Source organism: Panthera uncia, unplaced genomic scaffold, assembly GCF_023721935.1.
Source record: "Panthera uncia isolate 11264 unplaced genomic scaffold, Puncia_PCG_1.0 HiC_scaffold_1303, whole genome shotgun sequence".
NCBI classification, from domain to species: Eukaryota; Metazoa; Chordata; class Mammalia; order Carnivora; family Felidae; genus Panthera; species Panthera uncia.
Genome location: NW_026057924.1, coordinates 62,531 through 86,958, shown reverse-complemented (window position 1 = coordinate 86,958; position 24,428 = coordinate 62,531). Strand labels below are relative to the sequence as shown.

The window sequence follows — 24,428 nt, the reverse complement described above, 5'->3', positions numbered from 1 at the left end:
AATATTAGGTTAAGGCAAAAACCCATCAAGCTGTAGTCCCATAACTGGGCTGGAAGAACAGTGATGCAAACCATCATGTGGGTGCTGTTCATTATCTGCAAACTCATTTCTGGTGTAACTCATGAAATCTGTTCTATCTGATCCCAACTGTTTCCTTGAGTACCACAGAGGGTTTATCATTTAAGTCAGGTGTGTATTTCATGGCAGAATTTATCATGAATAACAGAATTACCATAAAAAGGAAAATTAAATTTTTGAATGTAATATACTCAAAACTGGTAGTTTTCTGCTACTGTCCTACTAATTCTAGGCATCCTTGATAACACCAGAAATTTAATACCTAAGGTAAAAAAATGTTCTAAAGGTTGGTTAAGCTGATTATTAACATAGCTAAACATCAAAGGCAAAAAGGAAAATAATGCTTAAGAGACTGTAAAGACAACTTGTTATCATCTATAAATTTAATAGAGGACCAAGATAGGCCCTTGGTAATTAAAGATGTTAGACTGCTAATCATATGATAACAAATTTTGTGAAAATCTTCTTAGATTCAGAGAGTCATACCCACTGTCAAATTATTTTCTTGTTTAAGCCTCATGATATAATCTTGTAGAAAGAGACAGGACCCATGTTATTCTCTCCATACTCTGCTGTATGATCACATGATCTCTGCCATGCTATGGTTTTGGTAAAACAGGGTTTGGCTTAAGAGACAGAAGAGACAGATCTCCTATAGCACAGGCCAACTCCCTGAAGGAACAGACAGGATGAAGAGGTCCTAAGAGTCTTGATTCAAATTTCAGAAATGATTAGTAATAGGACAGCTAATCAGGGCACTTAGGCAGGGGTTAAATGTTTCAGAATGAGGAGAAGGTAATAGTCCTAAAACAGTACCCACCCTGGGGCACCTGGGTGGCTCAGTTGATTGAGTGTCTGACTCTTGGGGTCGTGGGAATGAGCCCTGCATCAGGCTTCGTGGAGCCTGCTTAAGGTTCTTTCTATTTTTCCCTCTGTCCCTCTCCCCAGCTTGCATTCTCTCTCTCTCTCTCTCTCTCTCTCTCTCTCTCTTTCTCTCTCATTCAAATGAATAAAATGAAAAAAGAAAATTTAAGCAAAAACAAAAACAGAAACAGCAGCCACCCTGAGTTAGAATTACTTTCCATCTATAAGCAGAATTGTAAGACTGCCCCCAAGATTCTCAGCACCTCATAAAATATATCTTCTTCCAGTTATTCAACCAAACACAAATCTAGGTACTGTTGTGAAGAGATTGTGCTGATGTAATTAAGGTTCCAAATCAGTTGACTTTAAAATAGGGAGATTATATGAGTCACCCTGATTTAATAACATAGATTTTTTTGAAAGCAGAGAGGTTATTTTTGGCTGCTGGCAGAGGGAGAAGTAAGAGATTCAGACTATAAGGGGACTTGATACAAAACAATTTCTCCACTGTTGGCTTCAAGATTAAGGGGGCAATCTGACAAGGTATGTGTGGTCCCTGTTGACAGCCAGCAAGAAAACAGGGACCCAGTCCTACAACCACAAGGAACTGAATTCTTCCAATAACCTGAATGAGCTTGGAAGAGGGCCCCCAGCCTCAGGTGGCAGAGCAACCCCAGGTCACACCTAGATTTCAGCCATGGGAGACCCTGCACAGAGAATCCAACCAGGCCATGCCAGACTTCTGGCACACGATTAGATAAACTATGACATAGTAAATGTGTATGACTCTGAGCCTCTACAATTGTCGTAATTTGTTCCATGGCAATAGGAAACTAAAATGCCATCATTTTGAAGAGTTCAGGCAGAAGCCGGAGTGGTCATCTGTGAGAGCCGAGCCTGAGGTTTCTGGTTCCTGGAAAGGCAACTTGTAAGGAAGAGGTATACTAAGTAGGGTATTCAGAGAAAAGAAAAATCAGAGATCCAAGCAAAGCTTAAATCCTATCAACTAACCACAGCAAAAGCAGGGAACTCTAAAATTCAAGGCTATAGAAACAATCCCAAACTGACTTTTAGTATACCAGATGCCTGGCTTAGCTGTCAATGAATGTTCAAAGAAATGGGTAGGAAAGTAAAGACAGGATAACACAGGAGCCCGTCAGTGAGAGAAATTTGGCCAGTAAGAGCCTGGCTGCAGGGTCCATCCGTCAGCGCATTCAGCTACACTGGGACTAACGGAGCAGAGACAGGAACCCACAGGCCCAGTTCTGTATCTAAACCTAATTTACTGTATGGTTCAATCACGACGGGGCTCTAACATCCTCCTGGTAAAGAGAAGAAAAGAGAAAACAGTAACTTGATCACTTTCCGCTCTAACATGGCACAGTGCCGAAACCAGAAATAAAGGATCTGGTGAACTTGTGCTCCTCCATTACTACTCTTTATGCATTCAGATTAATATTTTACTTCAGGGGGCTAAAGGGAAAACAAAACTTTTGCTGCCAGAGTAAATGGAGAGGACCAACTTCTGTGTAATGACCAGAGACCTCTAGTGCAAAAAGGAAGAAAGTAATAAAGGTGAGTATGACTTTGTAGTTTGTGAGCTTTCCTAATGGCTCTCTAGAAACCAGAAGGTCTTGGACAACACATGAAGACCAAAAAAAACTCAAAATTTATAATTGTCATTCCTATGCGCATTTGCACGGAGTTCAATATGTGCATAAGAAGCCCCTGCTCTCACGGCAGTTTCTTTTTTTTGTTTTCTTTTTTTAAATGTTTATTTATTTTTGAGAGAGAAAGGGAGAGAGAGAGATAGACAGAGCTTGAGTGGGGGTGCGGCAGAGAGAGAGAGGGAGACACAGATTCTGACGCAGACTCCAGGCTCTGAGCTGTCAGCACAGAGCCCAACACGGCTCAAATTCACAGCCTGCGAGATCATGACCTGAGTCGATGTCGGAAGCTTAACTGACTGAGCCACCCAGGTACCCCTCACAGCAGTTTCTTATGACCATTTTTTTCTATGGAATGATCATACTTGGACACAAAGCTTATCCAGGATATTTTAATTTAGTATCAAAACAGCTGTTTCCAGAGTAATATGAGCTTCATTGTATACAGAGAATTGCAAATAATGTCATTTATGTCATTATTTGAGTTTAATGACATAAGTGCCATTTGGGGATGCAGAGAACTGGTTATGCCTTTAAGGATGTCACTATTAAAAATGCAATACAGAAAAATGGATGAGGATATTAGCAGGATATATTCTTCAATAAGTTCATGCTCTTTTAGTTCCAGTGAATAAAGCTAAAGTCTTAATACATTTTGTTTTTACTAACATAGGGGAAACATTCCATGAGAATAAATACTTTCTTTTCTGAGAACTGCTTCCTGTTACATTTTTGCCTTTGTAGCTCTCTCAGGACCAGTTTCAACATAAGTCATTGGTACAGAAGTAGTGTTCCTGTTGGGATTCCTTTAAATGGGTCCAGATGGTACTCTCAGTCAATAAGTGATATTACCAGCTTTCAAGAAGAAAGATTTTATTCCTCTTCTTTTCTTTCCTGTTATAAGCCACTAACCCTTTTAGTTAACTCAACATCTGAATTTCTATAAACTTCATTTTTTACACCTGAAAATACCATCCATTGTGGTAGTCATAAAGAAGAGGATATAAACACAAGATATTCCTGAACTAGGATGATACCTTGGTCACTGAGGAAAGTCCAAGTTTCTGCAAAAAGATAACATTTACCATCACTTTGTCATCAGAACTGGCAAATGGTCCAACAACAGAACGTCCAAATCCACTGAGATGAATTTTGATCCCAGCAGATATAGACCTCTTTCAGTAGGCTGAAGACTTTTGGGTCCTACAAGAAGCAGGGTCTTAACAAATTTGGAAAAGTCACAGATTTTCAAAAAGCAAAAGCAATTTACAATTGAGAAGAAAGTAAGAAAGAAAAGAAGAAATGAGGGAGGAAAAAGTCCCTAAACAGTCATGGGGCAGTAATATGATATGGACAAGATTACAGAATTCATAGTTTCTATAACACCTATACAAAATTATTAATGTAAATGGAGGCAATTTAGAGTCATACTTTAATAAATTATGCCACGCTGTCCCAAGGTTAAGCTAAAAAATTACAATGCCTGATGTGTTTAACTTTTACTTACATTTCTATTCTGGAATATCCACCCTGCAAGTGAACTGATAACAACAACCAGAATATTTAATTCAAAAAAGATCTATGATCTTAGATTTCTGTGTTTCTTACAGGGCTGATGAATACTTGGGGGGAGAGGACAGAGGAACTAAGCTAAATCTAAGAGAAAACTAGTACTGAAGAAATGATATAAACATTTATTCACTGAAAGGGTTTACTTTAGAATTAACAAAAGAGAGAACCTTTTTTTGGAACCAGCTAAAAGCAATGCAGAACAAATCCTTTCTCCCAGAAATCACGACTGCCTATCAGCAATTATAAAAACAATAACACTGACCTTGAATCAGCCTTAAAGGTCTTTGTATACAATTATATTATCAGCTTTATGAATTTTCAGTTGCTACCTCAGCCACAAATTCAATAAATGCAGAGTTGGTCAGTAATAGGAAGACAGCTATTTTAACAGCCTTCACTGGAAAAGACATTTGAGAAAGTATGTGGTATACCAGCATTTTTCATGTTAAAAATGACAGCTCTTTCAAGTCCTGCTCAGCATACCTTTGATGAAGGCTTATGACATCTCAGGTAAACAGCAATAAAAATTAAAATTATATTCACACAGAACTAGAAATGATTTAAATAAATAATACCTGCAATGCTAGGAAATCAACAGTCAGCTAAAAGCTTTTTATACCTAGAAAATTTTCCTTTTATTCAATATTAGAATTCAAAGTGAACTCTTGAAACATTTTTTTTTCTCTTCTTGAGTTTATAATTTCACTTCCTCTTCTGTAATCTTAAACGGAACAGCTAGCAAGGGCAGAGAAACCCAATGCAAAAAGATTCCGCGAGCGTAGTTACTGAAATTAACAGATTCAGTATCTTTTACCAGCAGCCAGGTATCATAGCAACCTTGTATTGCTGAAAACTGCTAGAAGACTCTTCAAAACCAGCAAGACTATGCTTTAGGGAAATCTTTGACAATGCTGGGGACATTACTGGCTGTCAACATCTGTGGGTGTTGCTATGGGCACAGCCACAAAGAACCCTGCTGTCCACACAAAAAGGTATACACACAGAGAAGGTGGGAGGGACACAGATAAATTGATAAGAAAATCAAAAAGAAGAAATAATTGCACTGGCAACATACAATAGGCACACAATTTTGAGACCATGTTTTACACTAATTCTCTTCCATTGAAGCTAGAGAATCCAAATTCAACTTAACTGTAATTGTGACTAAACATGAACCAGGGGGTGGAAATAATATCCTAAAACTCTGCACTTGTACCATTTATCACAAGTCTTAATTTAAAACTCGAAGTGAATTGCATTTAAAATAATATTTAAACTTCCACTTATAAGCCCTTGATAGTCGTTTATAAATCTACAGAAGAGAAAAGAACAGGTTACCATGAACAAGAACCCAATATTGATTTTTCGGCGGTGCAGTAAGGCATCTCCATTCTATTTGGCTGCTGTCAAAGCCACTCTTTAACAGCTGGAGTCAAATTGCACTATTTACAGCAAGAGCCCTTGTCAAGTGGACCATAAGTATCCTAACAATACACTATTCAAATGGCACTTTGCCACACAAATTGCTGACTTGATGAATAACCTATGTCAATGACTAAGGCCAATATAAAAGTTTCATTTTTATGAGAGGCTTTACATTCACACATTAAGTAAGCTTTCTTTGAAGAACCATTAGGCTATATATTTCAGGCCTTTGGACGCTGAAAATAATTAAAATCTGTTTAAATACATCAAGGGAACTTGACAACATTAATATGGATCTGGTGTTAACTACATTTGTCACACGAGTCAGAACAGTGCCCTTCTGTTCCTGGCACTCCCCACCGGCACGTGCAGCACAATGCGGGACTTAAACCAGCCACGCACCATGAAATACGAGCATTCTCCTTTTGTGCCTCTAATTTACATGGCCAACGAATGTTTAGATACAAGCAAGGCTTTGAAGTCCTGTGAGGAAATCCATGGTTGCTTCTGGGTGAAGAGAGACAGCTGGAGTCATTTAATGGCGTGTTTCCTACTTTTCACAGTGACTCAGAGACCTCCTAAATTAGTTTTGAAAGAAAGCTGTGCTATGCTTTTCATACTTTCCCTCACCATTGAGGTAACTTTGCATCGAAAAGTTTCAACTGATGCCACAAAGTGAGAAAGTGACAGTCTTCATAAAGGAGCCATTAAAAAAGCTATTCAGTATTACAGAAATTATTATTTAACTATTACATGTTATAGAAATGGTTACACTGTCAAAAATTTGCATCTCTTCATGTATTCAAAGAGCGAATCAGTTTGGTATATTTCTCTGCTACTATTTCCCTATCTTACTAGGAAGTGTGTTGTCACTTAGGAGCTCAAATTTTATGCTGAGATTCACTAGATGAAAATACTCAGAACAAAAATCTTCGTCCAGAGAGAAATTCCTATATTTTAGTGAAGTGCCAGCATATCTAATAATAAAAATTTATTTTCTTTTAAAATTATACAAACTGAATCAAAGTATTTTTTACATTAGAAAACAAATAGCTATACACTGTTTGTTACATTTAAAAAATATACCAAAAATTACTCTTCAAAAAAGTAAAAATTATCATTCTTTATTAAGGGTTTATCCCATTGCAATGCAATGAATTGTTTTCAAATACATACTATTTGTTCTTTTCTGTAGTGATTTAAATATTGGCAGTAAAATATAAATAATTCAATAAAACTGAGCTAATGTACAACATGTAATGTCACATGAATTATTATTTCATATTTATAAATGTAAATTTGCAGGTGATGTTTTAAGGCATTATTTAAAAACCCCTCTAAATCTATTTTGGTTACATTTTTGTGTCATAAAATATGAAAGAACTAACAATTCATTTTGATAAAGTGATTAGTAGTGGGGTCCAGTTTTTTATTGGTGGCCTACCAGTGCAGCATCCCTGTTTTACGAGTCGTAGCAGGATAAAGTTCTAATAAGATTTTTCACCAAATGGAACAAAACAGACATCACTTAAGGTCAAGTAAAGGTTAAAAAAAATACAAACATATTTCTAGAAAGCTCACTGGAATATAAACAAATGTAAATGCATTCTTTACAATCAATTTTCTATGTTTGGATAAAGATGTATGTATAAGTACATCATTTAAAGGAAATGCCATTAAAAAATCTTCTTTGGGGGCGCCTGGGTGGCTCAGTCAGTTGAGCGATGGGCTTCGGCTCAGGTCATGATCTCACAGTTTGTGAATTCGAGCCCCGTATTGGGCTCTGTGCTGAGATTTCAGAGCCTGGAGCCTGCTTCTGACTCTGTCTCTCCCTCTCTCTCTGCCCCTCCCCCACTCATGCTCTCTCTCTGTCTCAGAAATAAATAAACATAAAAAAAAATTAAAAACAAAATCTTCTTTGGATTGGGAGCTATAATGTGCACATTTGTTTTCCTAAAAAGGCAGATTTCCAAAACATATGCATGTCATGGTTTCTGTCAGGAAACAGACTCGATGCAAAGTCTTTTGGATTGCATTCCACATAGTGCGTAAGTTGGAATAAGTTGTTTTATTAAAAATCCAGATACCTAGGGAGAGGAGAAGTGTTGGCTGTTTTGTCAGTTCCTCCTAGTGTCTCATGACCTCTAACTCTAGAGAAGACTATCTAGATCATAAATTGGCCAACTATAAGCAGTGAGCATCAAATCTGGCCTGCTGCCTGTGTTTGTAAATAAAGTTTTATTGGAACACAACCACACTCATTTGCTTAAGAATTGTTTAGCTTCTGTGCTTCAACAGCACAGTTGAGTAATTACAACAGTGAAAATCTGGACCACAAAGCCTAAAATGTTTACCACCTGATTCTTTACAAAAAAGTTTGCTTATTCCTAGTGGAGTTCAACATTGTCCAATCCAAATAAAATGCAAACCACATATATAACTGTAAACTGCCCAGTAGCCATATTACCCACCCACCCCCCCACACACACACACTCAGAAACAGGTTAAATTGATTTCACTACTATATTTTATTTAACCCTATATATACAAAGGTCATTTTTAACATGTGTGTTAGCCAGATTTCAAGTGTTCAATGGCCACATGTGATCAATGGCTACCATATTAAAGAGTGCAGCACTAAACAATCAACTAGGGGGAGCTCTTGGGGCCCCATTCTATAGAAAATCTTTTTTTTTTTTTTTTTTTTTTAACGTTTATTTTTTTTTGAGACAGAGAGAGACAGAGCATGAACAGGGGAGGGTCAGAGAGAGGGAGACACAGAATCCGAAACAGGCTGCAGGCTCTGAGCTGTCAGCACAGAGCCCGATGCGGGGCTCGAACTCACGGACCGCGAGATCATGACCTGAGCCGAAGTCGGCCGCTTAACCGACTGAGCCACCCAGGCGCCCCCTTTTTTTTTTTTTTTTTAAGAAATTTCCTGGACACTACAATGGGTCTAAATTGTGACAGTTAAAATAATCCTGTTTATTACTCATTTATAGACAAGAAATGAAAAACAACAACAACAACCAAACAGAAAACAAAGGAGTTTAAAACCAACCGACAGACAAAACAGACCTTCTCTCTCCTTAAAATATGATGAAGCTACAAAGCTTTCTGCCATGTAGAGATGATTTTAGTAAGGTTGTTTATATCCTACTTTGAAGCTAAATTCCTCCCACTGCAATTTAAACAGTTTCTATCTTGTTTTATCCTCAGCAGACTCGGAGAAAAGCAGTTCCCCATCACTAATATGATATTGTATTCCTTTAAATCCTTTAAGACTCTGGTCCTCTCCTACCCCAAAGATTTTTCTTTGTCTAGCTGCACAAATTCAACTCCTCTAGCATTTCATTGGACCCATTTTCAAAGCGTCGTATTGTATTTGTTGTTCTCTGTAAAATCTGTTTCCAAATCTATATGCACTCTTCAAACGCAAGAAGAAAACTTGAATACAGAATTCAAATAAATCCCAAATATTTCAAAACACAAGTAGCTCACCACACAGATCTAACATGGTATTTTTCTGTTTAAACAGTCCACTGTACCCTTTGAAAAAACTTCACTGCATGTCATAAAAATCCACATAAAAAAAGTTCTGAAACACAAACTAACTTTTAGACATTTGTGCATTTCACAGGGTTACTCTCCCTCATTTTCCCACCTATAAAACAAGTGTGATTCAAATCCTCTTCTTTAAAACTAACTCATTTTCTTATGAAAATACACGAAGCATTTTATTATAGCAACAATAAGGAGAATGGGGAATTTATAAGCACTCCTGAAATTTCGTGCATATTCAATTTGTAAATAAGACTAAGATACAATAATCTCAACAGCTCAAGTCAAAAAGGCTGAAAGGAAGATACGCAGCACTTAATTGACGAAGATATAACTTAGGGAAAGCACAAATTAAAAAAAAGCTCTAATTAGCAGTAAGCTCAATAATAATAGAAGCATGGTGTATAGAACAAAGGAGGAGATAGGCCTGTCTGATTAAGCTCTGAAGAAAACGAAGGTTGGAAATCACAGTCATCAAAGGCAAAGGGCAGTAGCAAGGAAATAAAGCCAGAACAAGCCTAAGAGTAGGAAAACAAGACCCTGGCATTTTATTGCTTCCTGGAGTCAAGAAAGAAACAAAATTACATAAAGAAAATGAAATCTATATATACTATTACCACTACCTAAACGGTAACTCTGAGGTCCTCCAAGAAACTGAAAGAAATAGTAATCAGTTTACCTTGTGGGAATTAAACTAGTAAAATAGGCACTTGATGAATGAGATTTGCTCCTGCAGACCCTAGGCATCTGACATGCACGAGTCCAGAGACATCCCCAAGTTCTCATCTACTATTCTAGCCTATAATTCCCACTATAAGATGCACAGTCTATTATGCATAGAAAGCAACAGAGCCACATTAAGATGGGAATGCTTGGTGGCCATCTGGGCTCACTCACTGGGCTTTTTTGACCTCAATCTTACAACACATATGATTCAGTTTCCCACCTTTGGAGACTAAGGCCTTATGACTGTAATTTTCATTTGTGAATGTTAAAGTTTCATCATATTGACATAGCTTTCCTCATAAAATATGACCCCTTTCAAAAACATGAAAAGCACATTTGGCAATCTATAGCCAATTTGCCTAAATGAGAAAACAAACAACGAGGAGCTGTAAAGCCTGATGGCTAGTTTTAACATCTGAAGGAAGAAAATATAAACAAAAGTGGGTGGCCTAAATGGAGACTTTAAAAATCCAAAATTTAGGAATTTTTCAATGTTTATCAGCCTTGATATATCATTGTATATCAGATTATATCAATGTATATCAACTGTATATTTCCACGTATATCAGACTCTCAGAGCTCAGTGAATGAGCACCTCCTGCCTCTGACTCCATGCTCGTCAAGGAGCCCTGTGTGAAAACTTCATCTCCCTCTTCTCGCCGACTACCTGTAGCTTTGCTACAGTGAGAATATGCTGAGGGGTGAACAAAATGTCAATTATATTTATCATTGTAGATTGGACAATTGTCATTCTACTTTATATATGTATTGCTTGGGTGTTTGGTTAGTGTGGTTCAGTTCTCAAAAGACTGATAAATCTAAATCAAAGCTCTGAACCCAAAAAGCACACTGGACCCCTGCCTCTCCCCCCTGTACTCTGAGGCATAGCTTGAGCAGCCCATGGATCTTTCTTGAAGATGACACATCCTTTTGCCTCTAACCATACACATGGATGTGAGATAAACAAAACCTTATTTAAAGTCTTTATTAATAATATTTTAGCAGTCTTCATAACACTACTAAAATAATCAAAAATGTTAATAATATCAGCTAAACTTTGATTTAGAGATCCCATTTTTAAAAATATATCCCATTAATACTGAATATGAAAAAAAGCTTTAAGGTTCATAGATATGTTATTCATGAAAGTGAAACATAAAAAAACAACCCATATATTAATCCATAGGAAAATAATCTAATCAGTAATAGTATACCCAAAGTTAAGAGCATGATGTAGTCATTAAAAAGACATAGATAATATTAGGAAAATATGTTTACATGGAAAATACTCCCATTAGATATATACATATAAGTGACATAATTACAACAACATGATGAAGAGATAACTTAGAAATATAGATGACAAAAAAGATGGAAAAGTTCCTTAAAGAAATCAGATAAAATACCATATCATTTTAAAACTGAAAAGAAGAAAGCTGATCCAAATTTCAGTGAAGACTTGGTTTATGAAACTAAATGCAAACTCCATCACTGTGTATTAATTGAGGCTTGGAATTCTAAAGAGCTGGTGATCCTACAGGTGCTGAGTATATCAAAAAACTTGTCCATACAATGATCCAGTTTTTGTAATACTGTTTTGGTTTATCTGTAATAACCATTTTAAAGAAGAGGTCATCTATACTCGACTGAAAAAATGGATGCAGAGCCCAGAATACAGCCCCTCCCCCAACTGAAAACCATGTGGAAGTCAAGAGTTAATATAAGATTGACTGAATTATGATAGCTGGAACCTATCTTGTCAAAAAGAATGCTATACCAAGCATAATAATCACTTAAAAATTATCCTGATTCACCCAAGATCATTTGGTAGATATGTCTGTCTGGTACAGTCATCTCTTAAGTTCTTGTTTTTGTGCTGATATTTAATTGCCTCATATTCATGAAGGCATATGATTTCTTACTCGAAGTTGATCATGTTTTCTGTGAGCAGCAATTTGGTTTGAACTTACCTTCCATGAAGACTCCACCTGCAGACCAGGGCAAGGTATTGGCCCAAATTGACAGGAGCTGGAGGGTCTCTGTTCTACACTTTTGTGCTTATGTGTCTCTGAGGTAACTGGAAGTGCAAATTCAGGCTTTAGAGGCTGTGAATCATCACAACAATTGAGAATTATTCTTGCTCTTTCTCCTGTTTCATGTCTTTCCAAAGTGCCTGGAAAAACAAGATTAGAAATTTTTTAAAAAATATGCATATTTTAAAAAATATGCAAAATATTTATCCCAAAAGGATGAAAAGAACAAAATACTTTTATCAGAAAAATCACAATTCTTTAAGTTATCATGCCTTCTTAACAACTGAAAAAGCAGCCTAGGAGCTTTCTTTAAATTATTCAAATCATCATCTTACAAAGGCTGAAATTATGGACTTGAAAGCTTATCTTCCCCTTTGTGCGTTTTTACCCACTGAAATCAACAGGGCATTCAATGTCTTTAACAGTAAAATCTCTTACTTATTATACAGTATGCAAGTGATCAATAACAACCAACTATGGAATATTTTAGTGCTGTCCCCTAGTGTTTCAACTCACAAACAACAGAGAACCACAGTGGTTTTTGCTTAAAAAAAGAGCTTCTGTTGGTAATATATATATACATAATTTAAGTGGATGGAACACATAAGAACACAGATACTTTGTATTACTACCTCCTTCACTCAGGGGCCCTCACAACTTCAGGAATGCAGGCCACTCTAGAAATTCGTTATTGTTGTTGTTATTGTTGCTATTACGTCCTTTGACGTTTATTTATGTTATTAGAAAAACAACAACAACAACAATTCTTTGCCCTCTTCTCTGCCATTCCTCCAGTTCCAGAATTTCAAGGTTCTGTAACTTCAATCTAAAGTTAAAAGGAACAAGTACAAAACAGAGCAAAAGTATCAGAACACAATTCACAAGGAGTTAGTGCTTTTATAAAATATGATGCCAAACTCTCACTGAAATAAATATGAATTAATCATGACCACTGTCTCTTCCTTTGAATTATTCATTCTATGTTAAATATATAACCTATATCCTACTAAGTAAAGATGCTAAAGAAAATTAACTTGACATACAATCTTAATACAGATTTTGTCTCATATTACTCCTTCCCTATCAGTAAGAAAGTAGCTGTACTAATTGTTAAGAAAGAAAAAGGTAATTCTTACTAATAGTATTCAGAAAATATAAATTTAAGGGAATTACAATAAGAAAATAGAAAGAATTCCATACCACTGTGTCTTTAGATAAGTAGATTACAACTACCCAGTCTTTTCTCATTGTTCCTTCTCTCTTCTGTATCATTTGGTACTTTGGATTCTAAATCACAACAGCTACAATGCTAAAATACTGGGTTGAAGTTTCATCTCTAGTCTCTTAACAATGATTTTTTTTTCATTATAACATTTCTGCATTCATTAACTGACACATTTAGCATACAAACTCACAAGCATGTTATTTCTCTAGGCTTTTTGGTCCAGTCAAGATTGGTATATCTTGAACAAATAAAGCAGGCAGGAACAAGAAAACCCCTTCTCCCAAGGATGATAATAACAAAAGTTTCTCAAACCAAAGATAATACTTCTTACTCCTTTATGAAAAGGACTATGTTCCAGAACTTGTAACTGTGACACCTAACAAAATTCACTGACTTTCTGAGATATCTCTCTTTGCATATGGTATCACCATGGATATTTTCTCCTCATTGGTTTTCTGTGGCTTCTCAAACTGTGATTTTTTAAAAATGATTTTGAGAATTCTTGGGAAAGAATTTACTGTACTTTGATACATATGATATGTGCCTATACTATACATTTTAGATACACACATTTATTACTCTATACCTAATGTCTTACACAAACATAACTATCTCTTGTATTTCTCAGTGATGAAAACAGTTTACCCATGAACTTGGGCAGTTGTAATCTATTTTCATTCATGGATAGATAAATAATCAACTTAGCATCTACTATGGGTCATTCACTGTGCCAGATGCTGGCAATTTATACTAAACAAGAATGGCTCAGTCCTGGCCCCTCTCTAGCTTACTTAACATCTAACGGTTGTGTAGAGGCAAGAAATATCTGAAAACTAATCTGCTATAATATTTAAAATAACACAAAGCTATTTTCACTGCAAACAAAAAATCTCGCATTCTAACAAAATGGTGGACACTTGGTTTTGTGAACAATAGTTTCCATCATGATTAACTGTAAAATATGTGAAGATAATTATGTGAGGCACAAATAAGACATAAGGAAGGACAATAGCTTTTAAAAGCCCTTGGTCAAAACCCTGAGAATGGATACATAGGGATTCCCAGGTATGCCAGATATCAATGCATTCCTGCTTAGTCCCAGGTTCGTCCTTCATTGCCTGTTCTGTGAAAATGGATATGTGTTCTTTTAAATGTTTTTCCTGGGGCGCCTGGGTGGCTCAGTTGGTTGGGTTCAGGTCATGATCTCATGGTTTGTGGGTTCGAGCTCCACATCAGGCTCAATCCTGACAGCACAGAGCCTGGAGCATGCTTCGGATTCTAGGTCTTCCTTGCTCTCTGCCCCTCCCCCGCTCATGCTTTGTATGTTTCTCTCTCTCAAAAATGAATAAACATTAGAAAAAATTAAACATTTCTCCTTCAACAGCTGGTACAATGTCAACCTTTGAGGATAAAACATCATGGAAAATCCTAGTAGAAGAAAAGGTTCTCCCCAGCGTGAGCGGCTTCCCCAGCACTAGGCCTGTAGTACTTGGCAGCCAGCAGCACCCAGCAGGCAGCAGCCCCCTTTGGCACACCCTTTGTGTGGTTGTATGACACAGTACTCCCAGTGAGACATCTCCCTGTGAACAGCTTGCCCTAGCACCCTAGGGAGCATATTTCTTGCAAGTTCCACCACACCACACTATACTATACCATACCACACTCCTCTCCTCCACACCACACCCCACCACACCACACCAGCTTCTCTACCTTCCAGTGACCACAGCTATGACCTCTCCAGTAAAATTAAGATCTTCACCCTAAGGAATCTCTTCCATGGGCAGCTTATCTCAGTTCTAGGAGTAGTGGTTGCCTCTTAAATCTTCTATTCCTGTATTCTTTAGAGTTTTCTTTAGCTGTTATCAACCAATTCCTCATCAAATTCTTTGTGATAGTTAATAATTCTTCATATTAAACGTTCTCTGTTCAAATTACTGGGTCATTTCTCCCTCTTGATTAGACAGATTAATATACCACGATAAAACATTCTTGATACAGAATGTTCTTTTTAATACATCCTGAAATTAAGGAATTCACATAACTCCAGGGACATATTTAAATTGTTAGAAGAGTCTATAGCAAAACGAGTAACCTAGGAGGGATGGCATGACCCTGAGAAGGTCCAACAGAGCATGCCTTTGTAACTCTGATAAGCTGTCTCTGGCAACAGACAGAATAGTCACTGCTTCTTGATATTAAGGAAATATCAGAAAGTGAAGGTTTACAAAATTGCTTAATTCAACATGCAATTTCAAGAGAACTTTTGCTTTCCAAAGTGAACTCAATGATTACTAGAACTTTCTTTTTTCTTTGCACTGTGCTACATCGAGAATACAAGCTAACTCACACTTAACTCTGCATCTGAATCAATCTGAACATGATAAGGACAGACATGTATGAGTTACATATTAACTTGCATGATAAGATCATTTCCTCTTTCAGGGTAGATATTATGTGAAAAATACCATAAAATCTATTACAAGTAAAATTGCACTGTCTTAAAATGGTTTCTAGGCAATTATGTATCTTGCATTTTTTCTATTATTTTGTCATTAATATATGAGTTTTAATACAACTTATTCTAATCCTAAACCAATAATAGTACCCTTGAGGATGGAATCAATCCTAAGACAGCTTACAACAATTAGCGTCCTAACAAAGTAAAGGAAAGATGACACCAGTAAGCATTAGAAACACTTTTACTGACCCCAAACTGCTTATTCCTTTGAAAAGCAAGTGCACAGAATTACAAGGAGTAGCAAGATCCTCCCGGCAGAGCCCTAGGCCCATACTGACAATATTTCCACTTGTATATCCTGCTATTACCACCAATCCAACAGGGCATACCTAATCACTTTTTTTTCCTAACCAAAACTTTCCCTGTGACCCCCCCCCCCTTTCAACCCTGTCCAGCCATTGTCCTCTCTACTTGTCAAGGATAACAGCATGGAGACATCACTGCACGGTGGCTATGAGAAGACTCAGCACCAGATTGCCCTGCACGTGAATCCTGGTTTTCCTTTATCAGTTGTGTGGTTCTGGGCAAGTCATTTTACATTTCTGCGCCTCTGTTTCCTCACCTGTGCAATGGGCTTAAATAATAATTCTCACCTCACAGGGTTACTATGAGGATTATATTGAACAGATATTTTATTTTATTTTATTTTATTTTATTTTATTTTATTTTATTTTATTATTAATTTTTTGAGACAGATGGTGCACATGAGCGAGGGGCAATGAGACAGAGAGAGAGAGACAGAGAGAGAGAGAGAGAGAGAGAGAGAGAGAAGCAAGGCTCACCAGGGCGTGTGTTTTACCCAAAGAGGGGCTCGTGTTCACCCGAAGCAGGGCTCCAGCTCACCCAATGTGAGACTCAAACTGTGACACAAACTGTGAGATCACGACCCGAGCTGAAGTCAGAGGCTTGACTGAGCAACTCAGGTGCCCATTGAGTAGATATTTTAAAAGGCTTAGAAGGTTCTGGCACACAGTGTATGCTGTGCTACATGATAGCCCCCCTCTGACACATGACAAGTTCTAATTCAGACCTTTGTGAGCAGTTTAACAAACTTTCTTGGCTCTGTGGCTCTGGGATCTGCCTGACACCCAGGCCTGAGGTCACTGGGCATATGACCACAGTGGGCCCCCACTGTCTCCTACCTGCGACTCAAATCTCTCTTCAATCAGCCTTGTTTCTCAGGCTAGGTTATAATCACAATCAGTAGGATTATATATTTGACTTATTTTTTAATCCTCTTTAGTAAACCAGGCTGAAGTCTGGCCTAAATTAAAGGATAGATAAATACTTCTTAATGGATTATATGACATCAGCAACCTGGCTAATGATTTTTTACTGTGGCTACACTTGGGATTAAATCCAAACTCCTTGACCTATAAGTCATATTCTTGCCTCTGATTCCTCCCATGTCATCCTCCCCTTGCTCACAAATCAGATCTTTTTAAAAACATCCTTGGAATAAACAAATCCTTGCCTGCTAGGTCTAGCCATTCTTTAAGTATTAGCTGAATATCTCACCTCCTCAGAGATGCCTTCTAAAGAAAATCCTTATCCTCTCTTGCATTGTTTTCTATGTCAGCTTCTTCCCTTTATTTTACAGAACTTAACACATTTGTAATTGGTGTATTTTATTTGCTTACTTAAATTCAGGGCTGCCTCCTTACCAGATAATAGATAGATAGATAGATAGATAGATATTGATATAGATAGATAGATATGTCTATCTATCTATATCAATATCAATATCTATCTATCTATATCTAGATATCTAGATATTTATATCTAGATATCTATATATATCTAGATATCAATATAGATAGATACATAGATACACATTTTGGCAAGTATATATTCTATGAGAGCTTGCAACAAAGCAGGGCTCAATACCTGTTCACCGAATGAATAAGTTAAATGTTACCCTTTCCCTATAGCAGTGGAAGGAGAAGGCTATGAAGGCATCAGACCATAACAGGGTCCAGTGTGACAGGAGTTAATGCCAAACTATACTCATTATAAACGCTGACCCCAGCACCAAGAGATTGTCAGCCCTGGGAACAGTGTGTCATTCACATGCCTGGTACCTGCCCTACCTCTCCACTATGTTGCCAGGTCCTTCCTGATGCCTCGAGAATTTGGAACTGGAAACAGCGAATCAGTCTCCAAATGCAACATGTTGATTTATGGAGTGGTCATTTCATGCTCCATGGACTAAGGAGCAGAATATGCTAGAATACAGAGAGAAAAGACTAAGAAAATGCACAGGAAGAGACAGAAAATGCACAGAGAGGGAAGAAAAGGGAGGCAGAGAGAGGGAGAGAGAGACAGACCCTCAACTTTCTAGTTCTGTGTTTAGTCCTTTCTAAGGACTATTGCCCCTCTGAAGTCTCTGCAGCACACCCCTGAGTCCTTACAATAAGTAATTCTTTCTGATAAAACCAACTTAATTCGGCTTCAAACTGCTTCCTAGCTACCTGAAGGACCTAATAAAGAGGGAACAGAGATGTTTCTTCTATTGTTGAAAAGGCCGAGTTGAAGAACATCCAAACAGATATGTAAAGTTAACAGTGTAGAGTTCCAGGTAGTGGTAGAAGCACAGAGACAAAGGCTAAGCATGAGCAGCAACTGGGTGCGGACTAAATCTCAACGAAAGAGTATCATCTCCAGGAGAGTTTGCAGTGAGATGTATCAAGACACCAGCATAAAACCTTTAGAAATTTCTGTACACAAAGAGGAAAGAAGAGGAAAAGAGGAAGACTCAGAAACCGTTGTAAATCAGTATGTTTCTAAAGGACAGCCATATTTTTTTTTTAAATTTTTTTTTCAACGTTTTTTATTTATTTTTGGGACAGAGAGAGACAGAGCATGAACAGGGGAGGGGCAGAGAGAGAGGGAGACACAGAATCGGAAACAGGCTCCAGGCTCTGAGCCATCAGCCCAGAGCCTGTCGCGGGGCTCGAACTCACGGACCGCGAGATCGTGACCTGGCTGAAGTCGGATGCTTAACCGACTGCGCCACCCAGGCGCCCCGGGAAAGCCATATTTTAAATGCATTAGCATTGCAGGGGCACCTGGCTGGCTCAGTTGGTTAAGTGTCTGACTCTTGATTTCGGCTCAGGTCATGATCTCATGGTTCAGAAGCCTGAGCCCCACATCGGGCTCTACACTGACAATGCGGAGCCTGCTTGGGATTCTCTCTCTGCCCCTCCCCTGCTCTCTCTCTCTCTCTCAAAATAAATAAATAAACTTAAAAAAATAAATAAATGCATTAGGATTCTCGATGCATATAGGATACCTATAGGGTTTCTTTTTTTGCCTGTTTTGATATATGAGTTTTAATATATGGCAAATAATCACTTTGTGATGTGCCTGTTATGAAATTTGATTTTGAAGTACCAAGCTATCTTAAAGCAAGATGTGTTACCATGAAGGATGCTGCTCTCAGTTGTGGGAGAAGAGCAAGGCAGAGTAAAGAGAATACTTTCAGATGATAAAATATGGCTTAAAGATGTAACAGACTTGAATGTCTACGTAAAGAAAGGGAAGAAGGAATAGTAATATTCCAACCGTTAATTCCTTTCCAAATAGCCAAAACTTGCTCCTTTGATTTTATGTCTCTTGTAATTGGCCCATATTTTTAATATTTGGTATCTTCTATCTAAACAGCTATTTCAGCTTTCACTAATAGTTACTTTCCAAGATCAACAAAATTATCGTGCCTATTACCAATTAATGGATAGTTTTCAATTACTTATTTTAAGTCTCCAATCAGCCAAATTCTATCCTAATACTTAATAATTAGACCCACTAAATCAGTGGGAAAAGGAATAGCTACTATCCCAAAAGGAACAGAAATCATTAAAAAAGAAATCATAGTCACTTGATGAATCTATCTGCAAATGATCAGAAATAAATTGATTCAAAAATAATACCCAGATAGAGTAACATTGTATCACAATGTACAGAAACATTTTATTTACTTAAAGTTACACGTAAATAAATGTGACACAGTGACTAACTTACTATAATCCATGGTGCTTTTCCTCAGAACAATGCAGGAGAACATTTTCCTCAGAATAAAATTACTACAGGAACATAAAATCCTCCCAGGCCACTAAAACCATATATATTGTAAACCTACAAATTTTATTGTGTTTTTTATTTTAATTCCAGTATAATTAACATATGTCGTTAAATTAGTTCATATTAGGTGTGCAATATAGTGATTTAACAATTGTGTGGATTAGTCAGTGTTCATCAGAATAACTGTACTCATAATCCCCTTCATCTAAGTACCTCCACCATCGGTAACCATCAGTTAAACCTACAAATCTTAAACAATTTGTTTCACCAAAAAATAAAAACTTTTTTTTCTTTTTGGTTAAATAGTCTCCACTTGTAGCACAGAACCCAGCATGAGGCTTGAACTCATGACCCCAAGATCAAAACCTGAGCCAAGATCAAGAGTCAGATGCTTAACTCACTGAGACACCCAGGTACTCCTAAAAACATTTTCAATTAAATATTCAGCTTACTGTGGGATTGTGAAAAATCAAAATTTGGTAAATAATTCCTATTATGGAATTAGCAGTGAATATAAATTGTACTTATATGAAGAACGCTTACAACAAAAACAAAAAATATGTACGTGGATACATTATAGAATTAAGTCTCTTTTCAGGCCAGCATTTTATAACTGATTCCACCACGATATTGGGCTGTGAGAGACAGGACAGAAATATTTCAGAGTACCTATCTCTAAAACAGAATATAGTAAAAAAAAAAAAAAAAAAGGCCTCATTATCAAATTTAGCAGTCAAATTCATGAAATCAGGTTTCAGCAAAACAGCTAACTGACAGCTGTCATCAAAATCCACTTATCAAGGAATTTGACCACTGGGTCTGTTGTAAGATTTATCATTTATCTTGTTACACACGAAGTTCATTGCCTTTTTTCACAGAAGAGTATGGAGATGGACTGGGTGTCCCCTTACTAACAAAACCATTTCACAATTATTGCATCTTACTCCAGAAAATGTATAACTGATGGAGATTCTGACCAGAGATGGAGAATCCTGAAGGTATCAAACGTAGCTAACTAGAAAGTAAAGGAAGGGTGGGGAAAAGGAAAGGACCTGAAAACATTAAATTAGGCATAAAGGTACACACGGTCACTCCTCAATATACTTGAATAAAATATATTCAGCTGTAAAATAGGTTGTCAAGGATGTGGCTCATTTTGTTCCATATAGAGGTCCTAATATGATAACAGACTTACAATTGGCTTGGAGTCAAACTTCTACACCTGAAGGCTATATACATTTTTACAAAGTCCCTGACCACCACGACCTTAACCCCAGCTCTGTCACTGCCTCCAGCATATTCAGAGCAATACTGGGACTTATCAGCTGGGCCACACTCAACTCTCACATTGAATCCTGACCGCTGACCTCCAGAAAAACAGAATAAAGGGGTGGGGGTGGGCTGAAAGAAAAAAAAGGCTTGACACACACAAGGGTGTATGGTTGCTGAGATGTATACAGAATACAAATAATGAATTCATTTTAAATAAATTTTAAACTAACATTCTCTTTACAAGGTATTTACTTAAACATGTGCTAACACCATAGAATCTCCTATGACTAACTGAATTTTTAACCTCACTCTAAACTTAATACAATTTACAATTTAAGAGGTGATAGTCACAGAAAAGTGTTTGTGTATTATGATGTGAAGAATGTATTTAAGTTTATAATTACCCATCATATACAAAACATTAAAATTGTACTGCTTCTGAGTTTTGCAAAATGTCATTCACTCTGTTTTGATTTTTTTTAAAGCTGGTATGTGTATTTTTTAATTTTAAAATATTTCAAGAATAGTTTTTTTTTTCCCCTCTCATGCTCTTGGTGGAAGGTTAAGTTAATTAGAGGATACAATATCCTTGATGAGATTTGATTCTATCATTTCTTCACTTAGGTAAATATCTTGCTGAGTTGATCTGGAATTTTCCCTGGATAGAGGAATTATATTGGGAAAGAAAAAAATGGGTTACAGTCTCCTGAAAAAGGTGCTGGATAATGGGTGAGGGCATATGAAAAGTCTCCTTTTTTAGGGGGGTGGGTACAGTGGAGCTGGGAGGCAAAAGCATTTAATTGCAATCAATTTTCCCTTTGGGACATGGCAGTCTTTCCCTGAGGCAAATAATGGGTGATCAGAGCTCCAGCAGGCGTGTCAGGGTTTAGTTCGAAAGCACCAATGCTCTGTGTACCCTCACTATAGTCCTGGCTCCCCAGGCCATCTGTAAAATTTCATTCCCTGTTCCTTTACCCAATAATCTTTTCCCATCTCTTCAATCTTCTATCCCATGGACTCACTCGGCCATGGGAACCTCCAGAAAGAATCCTACCTGAACACCAATATGACAGGCAGAATTCTAAGAATAATCCCCAGTGACCAGATCTTCATGTGATGCCCTCCCTGGTGACTATGATGGAATAGCACTACAATGATTATGTCGTGACACGGCAAATAAAATTAAGGCTTCTAATCAGCTGACCTTAAAATAGGGAGATTATTCAGGTGGGTCAGGCCTATTTAGGTGAGACTTTTAAAAGCAGAGAATTTTCTCTAGCTGGTGAATCGAGGGGGAAGTCAGAGAGATTTAAAGCATTAGAGGGATCCAAAGTGTCATTACTGGTTTGAAGATGGAGAAGGCCACATACAAAGGTCAGAGTGGCCACAGTGACAGCTGGTGAACAACCAGCAAGGACCTCAGACCTACAGCCATAAAGATCTGCCAAGGATCTGAATGAGCTTGAAAGTGAGTGAGTTGTTCCCCAGGGCTTCCAGCTGAGATCCCAGGTGGCTGAACCTTGAATTTGGCCTGTGACCAAGCAGAGAACCTAGCTGATCTCACTTTGGCTTCCTACGTATGAACCAAGACTGTAAATGGACGTTGCTTTAAGTGAGTAAATTTGTGGAAATTTGTTACACGGCAACAGAAAGCTAATACAATTAGGATTTGCAGCAGTGCTTTTACTTTGGACCAGATTTAGACCTCAAATTTGTTTTTCTTTTTTCAATTATTTCATGTGAAATTTCCTGCTTCATAAACTAGTCACATAGAGTCATCAAGTCATAAAAACTAATAAATGTGAAGACTGGTTAGACATTTACTTCTTTTTAAATAACCCCTTCTCTCATCCTCATGCTCTATTAGGAGCCATGAAGGTATTTGTTAAATAGCTGGTAATAAACAATCATATAACACATGAAAAAAAATGCCTTTTAGGGGTGCTTAGGTGACCCAGTCTATTAAATGTCTGACTCTTGATTTTGGCTTAGATCATGATCTCATGGTTCCTGAGTTTGAGCCCTGCACTGGGCTCTGCACAGACAATTGGAGCCTGCTTGGGATTCTCTCTCTGTCTGTCTCCTGCTCACTCTTTCTCTCTCAAAAAGAAATAAATAAACTTTAAAAAGCACTCAATTATTTTGGAAAAAATCATATGTAAGATACATATTTTTCCTCCTCTTTATCATCATTATCACCATAATTACTATTAGCTACCACTGAGGCTTTTTAAGTGCTAAAGCACTTTGCTTAGCACTTAATATACATCTTATTTAACTTCTATTTAATTTTATTTATTTTTATGTTTTTATTTTATTTTTCAGAGAGAGAGTGTAAGCAGGAGAGGGGCAGAGAGAGAGGGAGACACAGACTCTGTAGCAGGCTCCAGGCTCCACCACAGACCATGAGCACTAGCATGTTCAACATTGAGGGTTTTTTTTTTTTATGTTTTATTTTATTTACTTATTTATTTATTTTTGAGACAGAGACAGCATGAGCAGAGGAGGGGCAGAGAGAGAGGGGGACAGAGGATCCAAAGCAGACTCTGTGCTGGCAGCAGAGAGCCCAATGAAAGTCTCAGCCTCACAAACCAGCAGATCATGACCTGAGCTGAAGTTGGACATCAACCAACCAAGCTACCCAGGTGCCCTAACGCTGAGTCTAAAATAGTAGATAATGTTTGGGGTGCCTGGGGGTTCAGTCAATTGAGTGGCCAACACTTGATTTCAGCTCCTGTCATGATCCCAGGGATCCCAGGCCCTCTTTCTCTCTCTCTCTCTCTCAAATAATAATAATAATAATAATAATAATAATAATAAAGTAGGTAATGTTTGGCTGGCAATATGGAGAAGAGAATTGAAGAGTTTGACTGACAAGGTAATCAGTTAGGAAATTTTCAATAGTTTATGCAAAAGATAATAAAAACCCCAATCTAAATCTATGTCTAAATCTATGTCTCTAAACCATTTTATTTTTAAACGTTCTTGGCGCCTCTGAAATATATAATTCCATGTTTTACTGGAGGCTTACAAAATGCACCATATAATTTATCTTTCAATGATCAAAGTTCATCACCAGACACTTGATAGTATTGGGCCCAGGAAACAGTAATTCCCTCTGAGATTACTGATCAGGACTGTCATCAAATGAACTGTTTAGGTTTCTTACATAGCCAGGGGCCTTTGGTGGATTCCTAACTACATAGAACCATTTCCTTATCCTTTAGCCAGAATATGTTTATTTTTTTAATTTGAGTAGAGTTGACAGTGTCCAACATAGTGATTAGACAAATTTATAAGTCATGCTATGCTCACTGAATGTGTAGCTACCATCTAACACTACACATCACTATTAAAATATCACTGATTATATTTTTTATGCTGTGGCTTTTATTCCCATGACTTAT

The 24,428-nt window shown here is 37.3% G+C and overlaps 1 protein-coding gene across 1 annotated transcript in view; it reads right to left on the bottom strand.

Annotated features, from left to right (window-relative positions):
- LOC125916899 (WD repeat-containing protein 72-like) overlaps positions 1-24,428 on the bottom strand; it is a 125,848-nt gene that overhangs the window by 48,813 nt on the left and 52,607 nt on the right. The window contains exon 13 of the mRNA XM_049623149.1: positions 11,864-12,066. Coding sequence (XP_049479106.1) covers positions 11,864-12,066 — 203 coding nt within the window. The remainder of the gene's footprint in view (positions 1-11,863; positions 12,067-24,428) is intronic.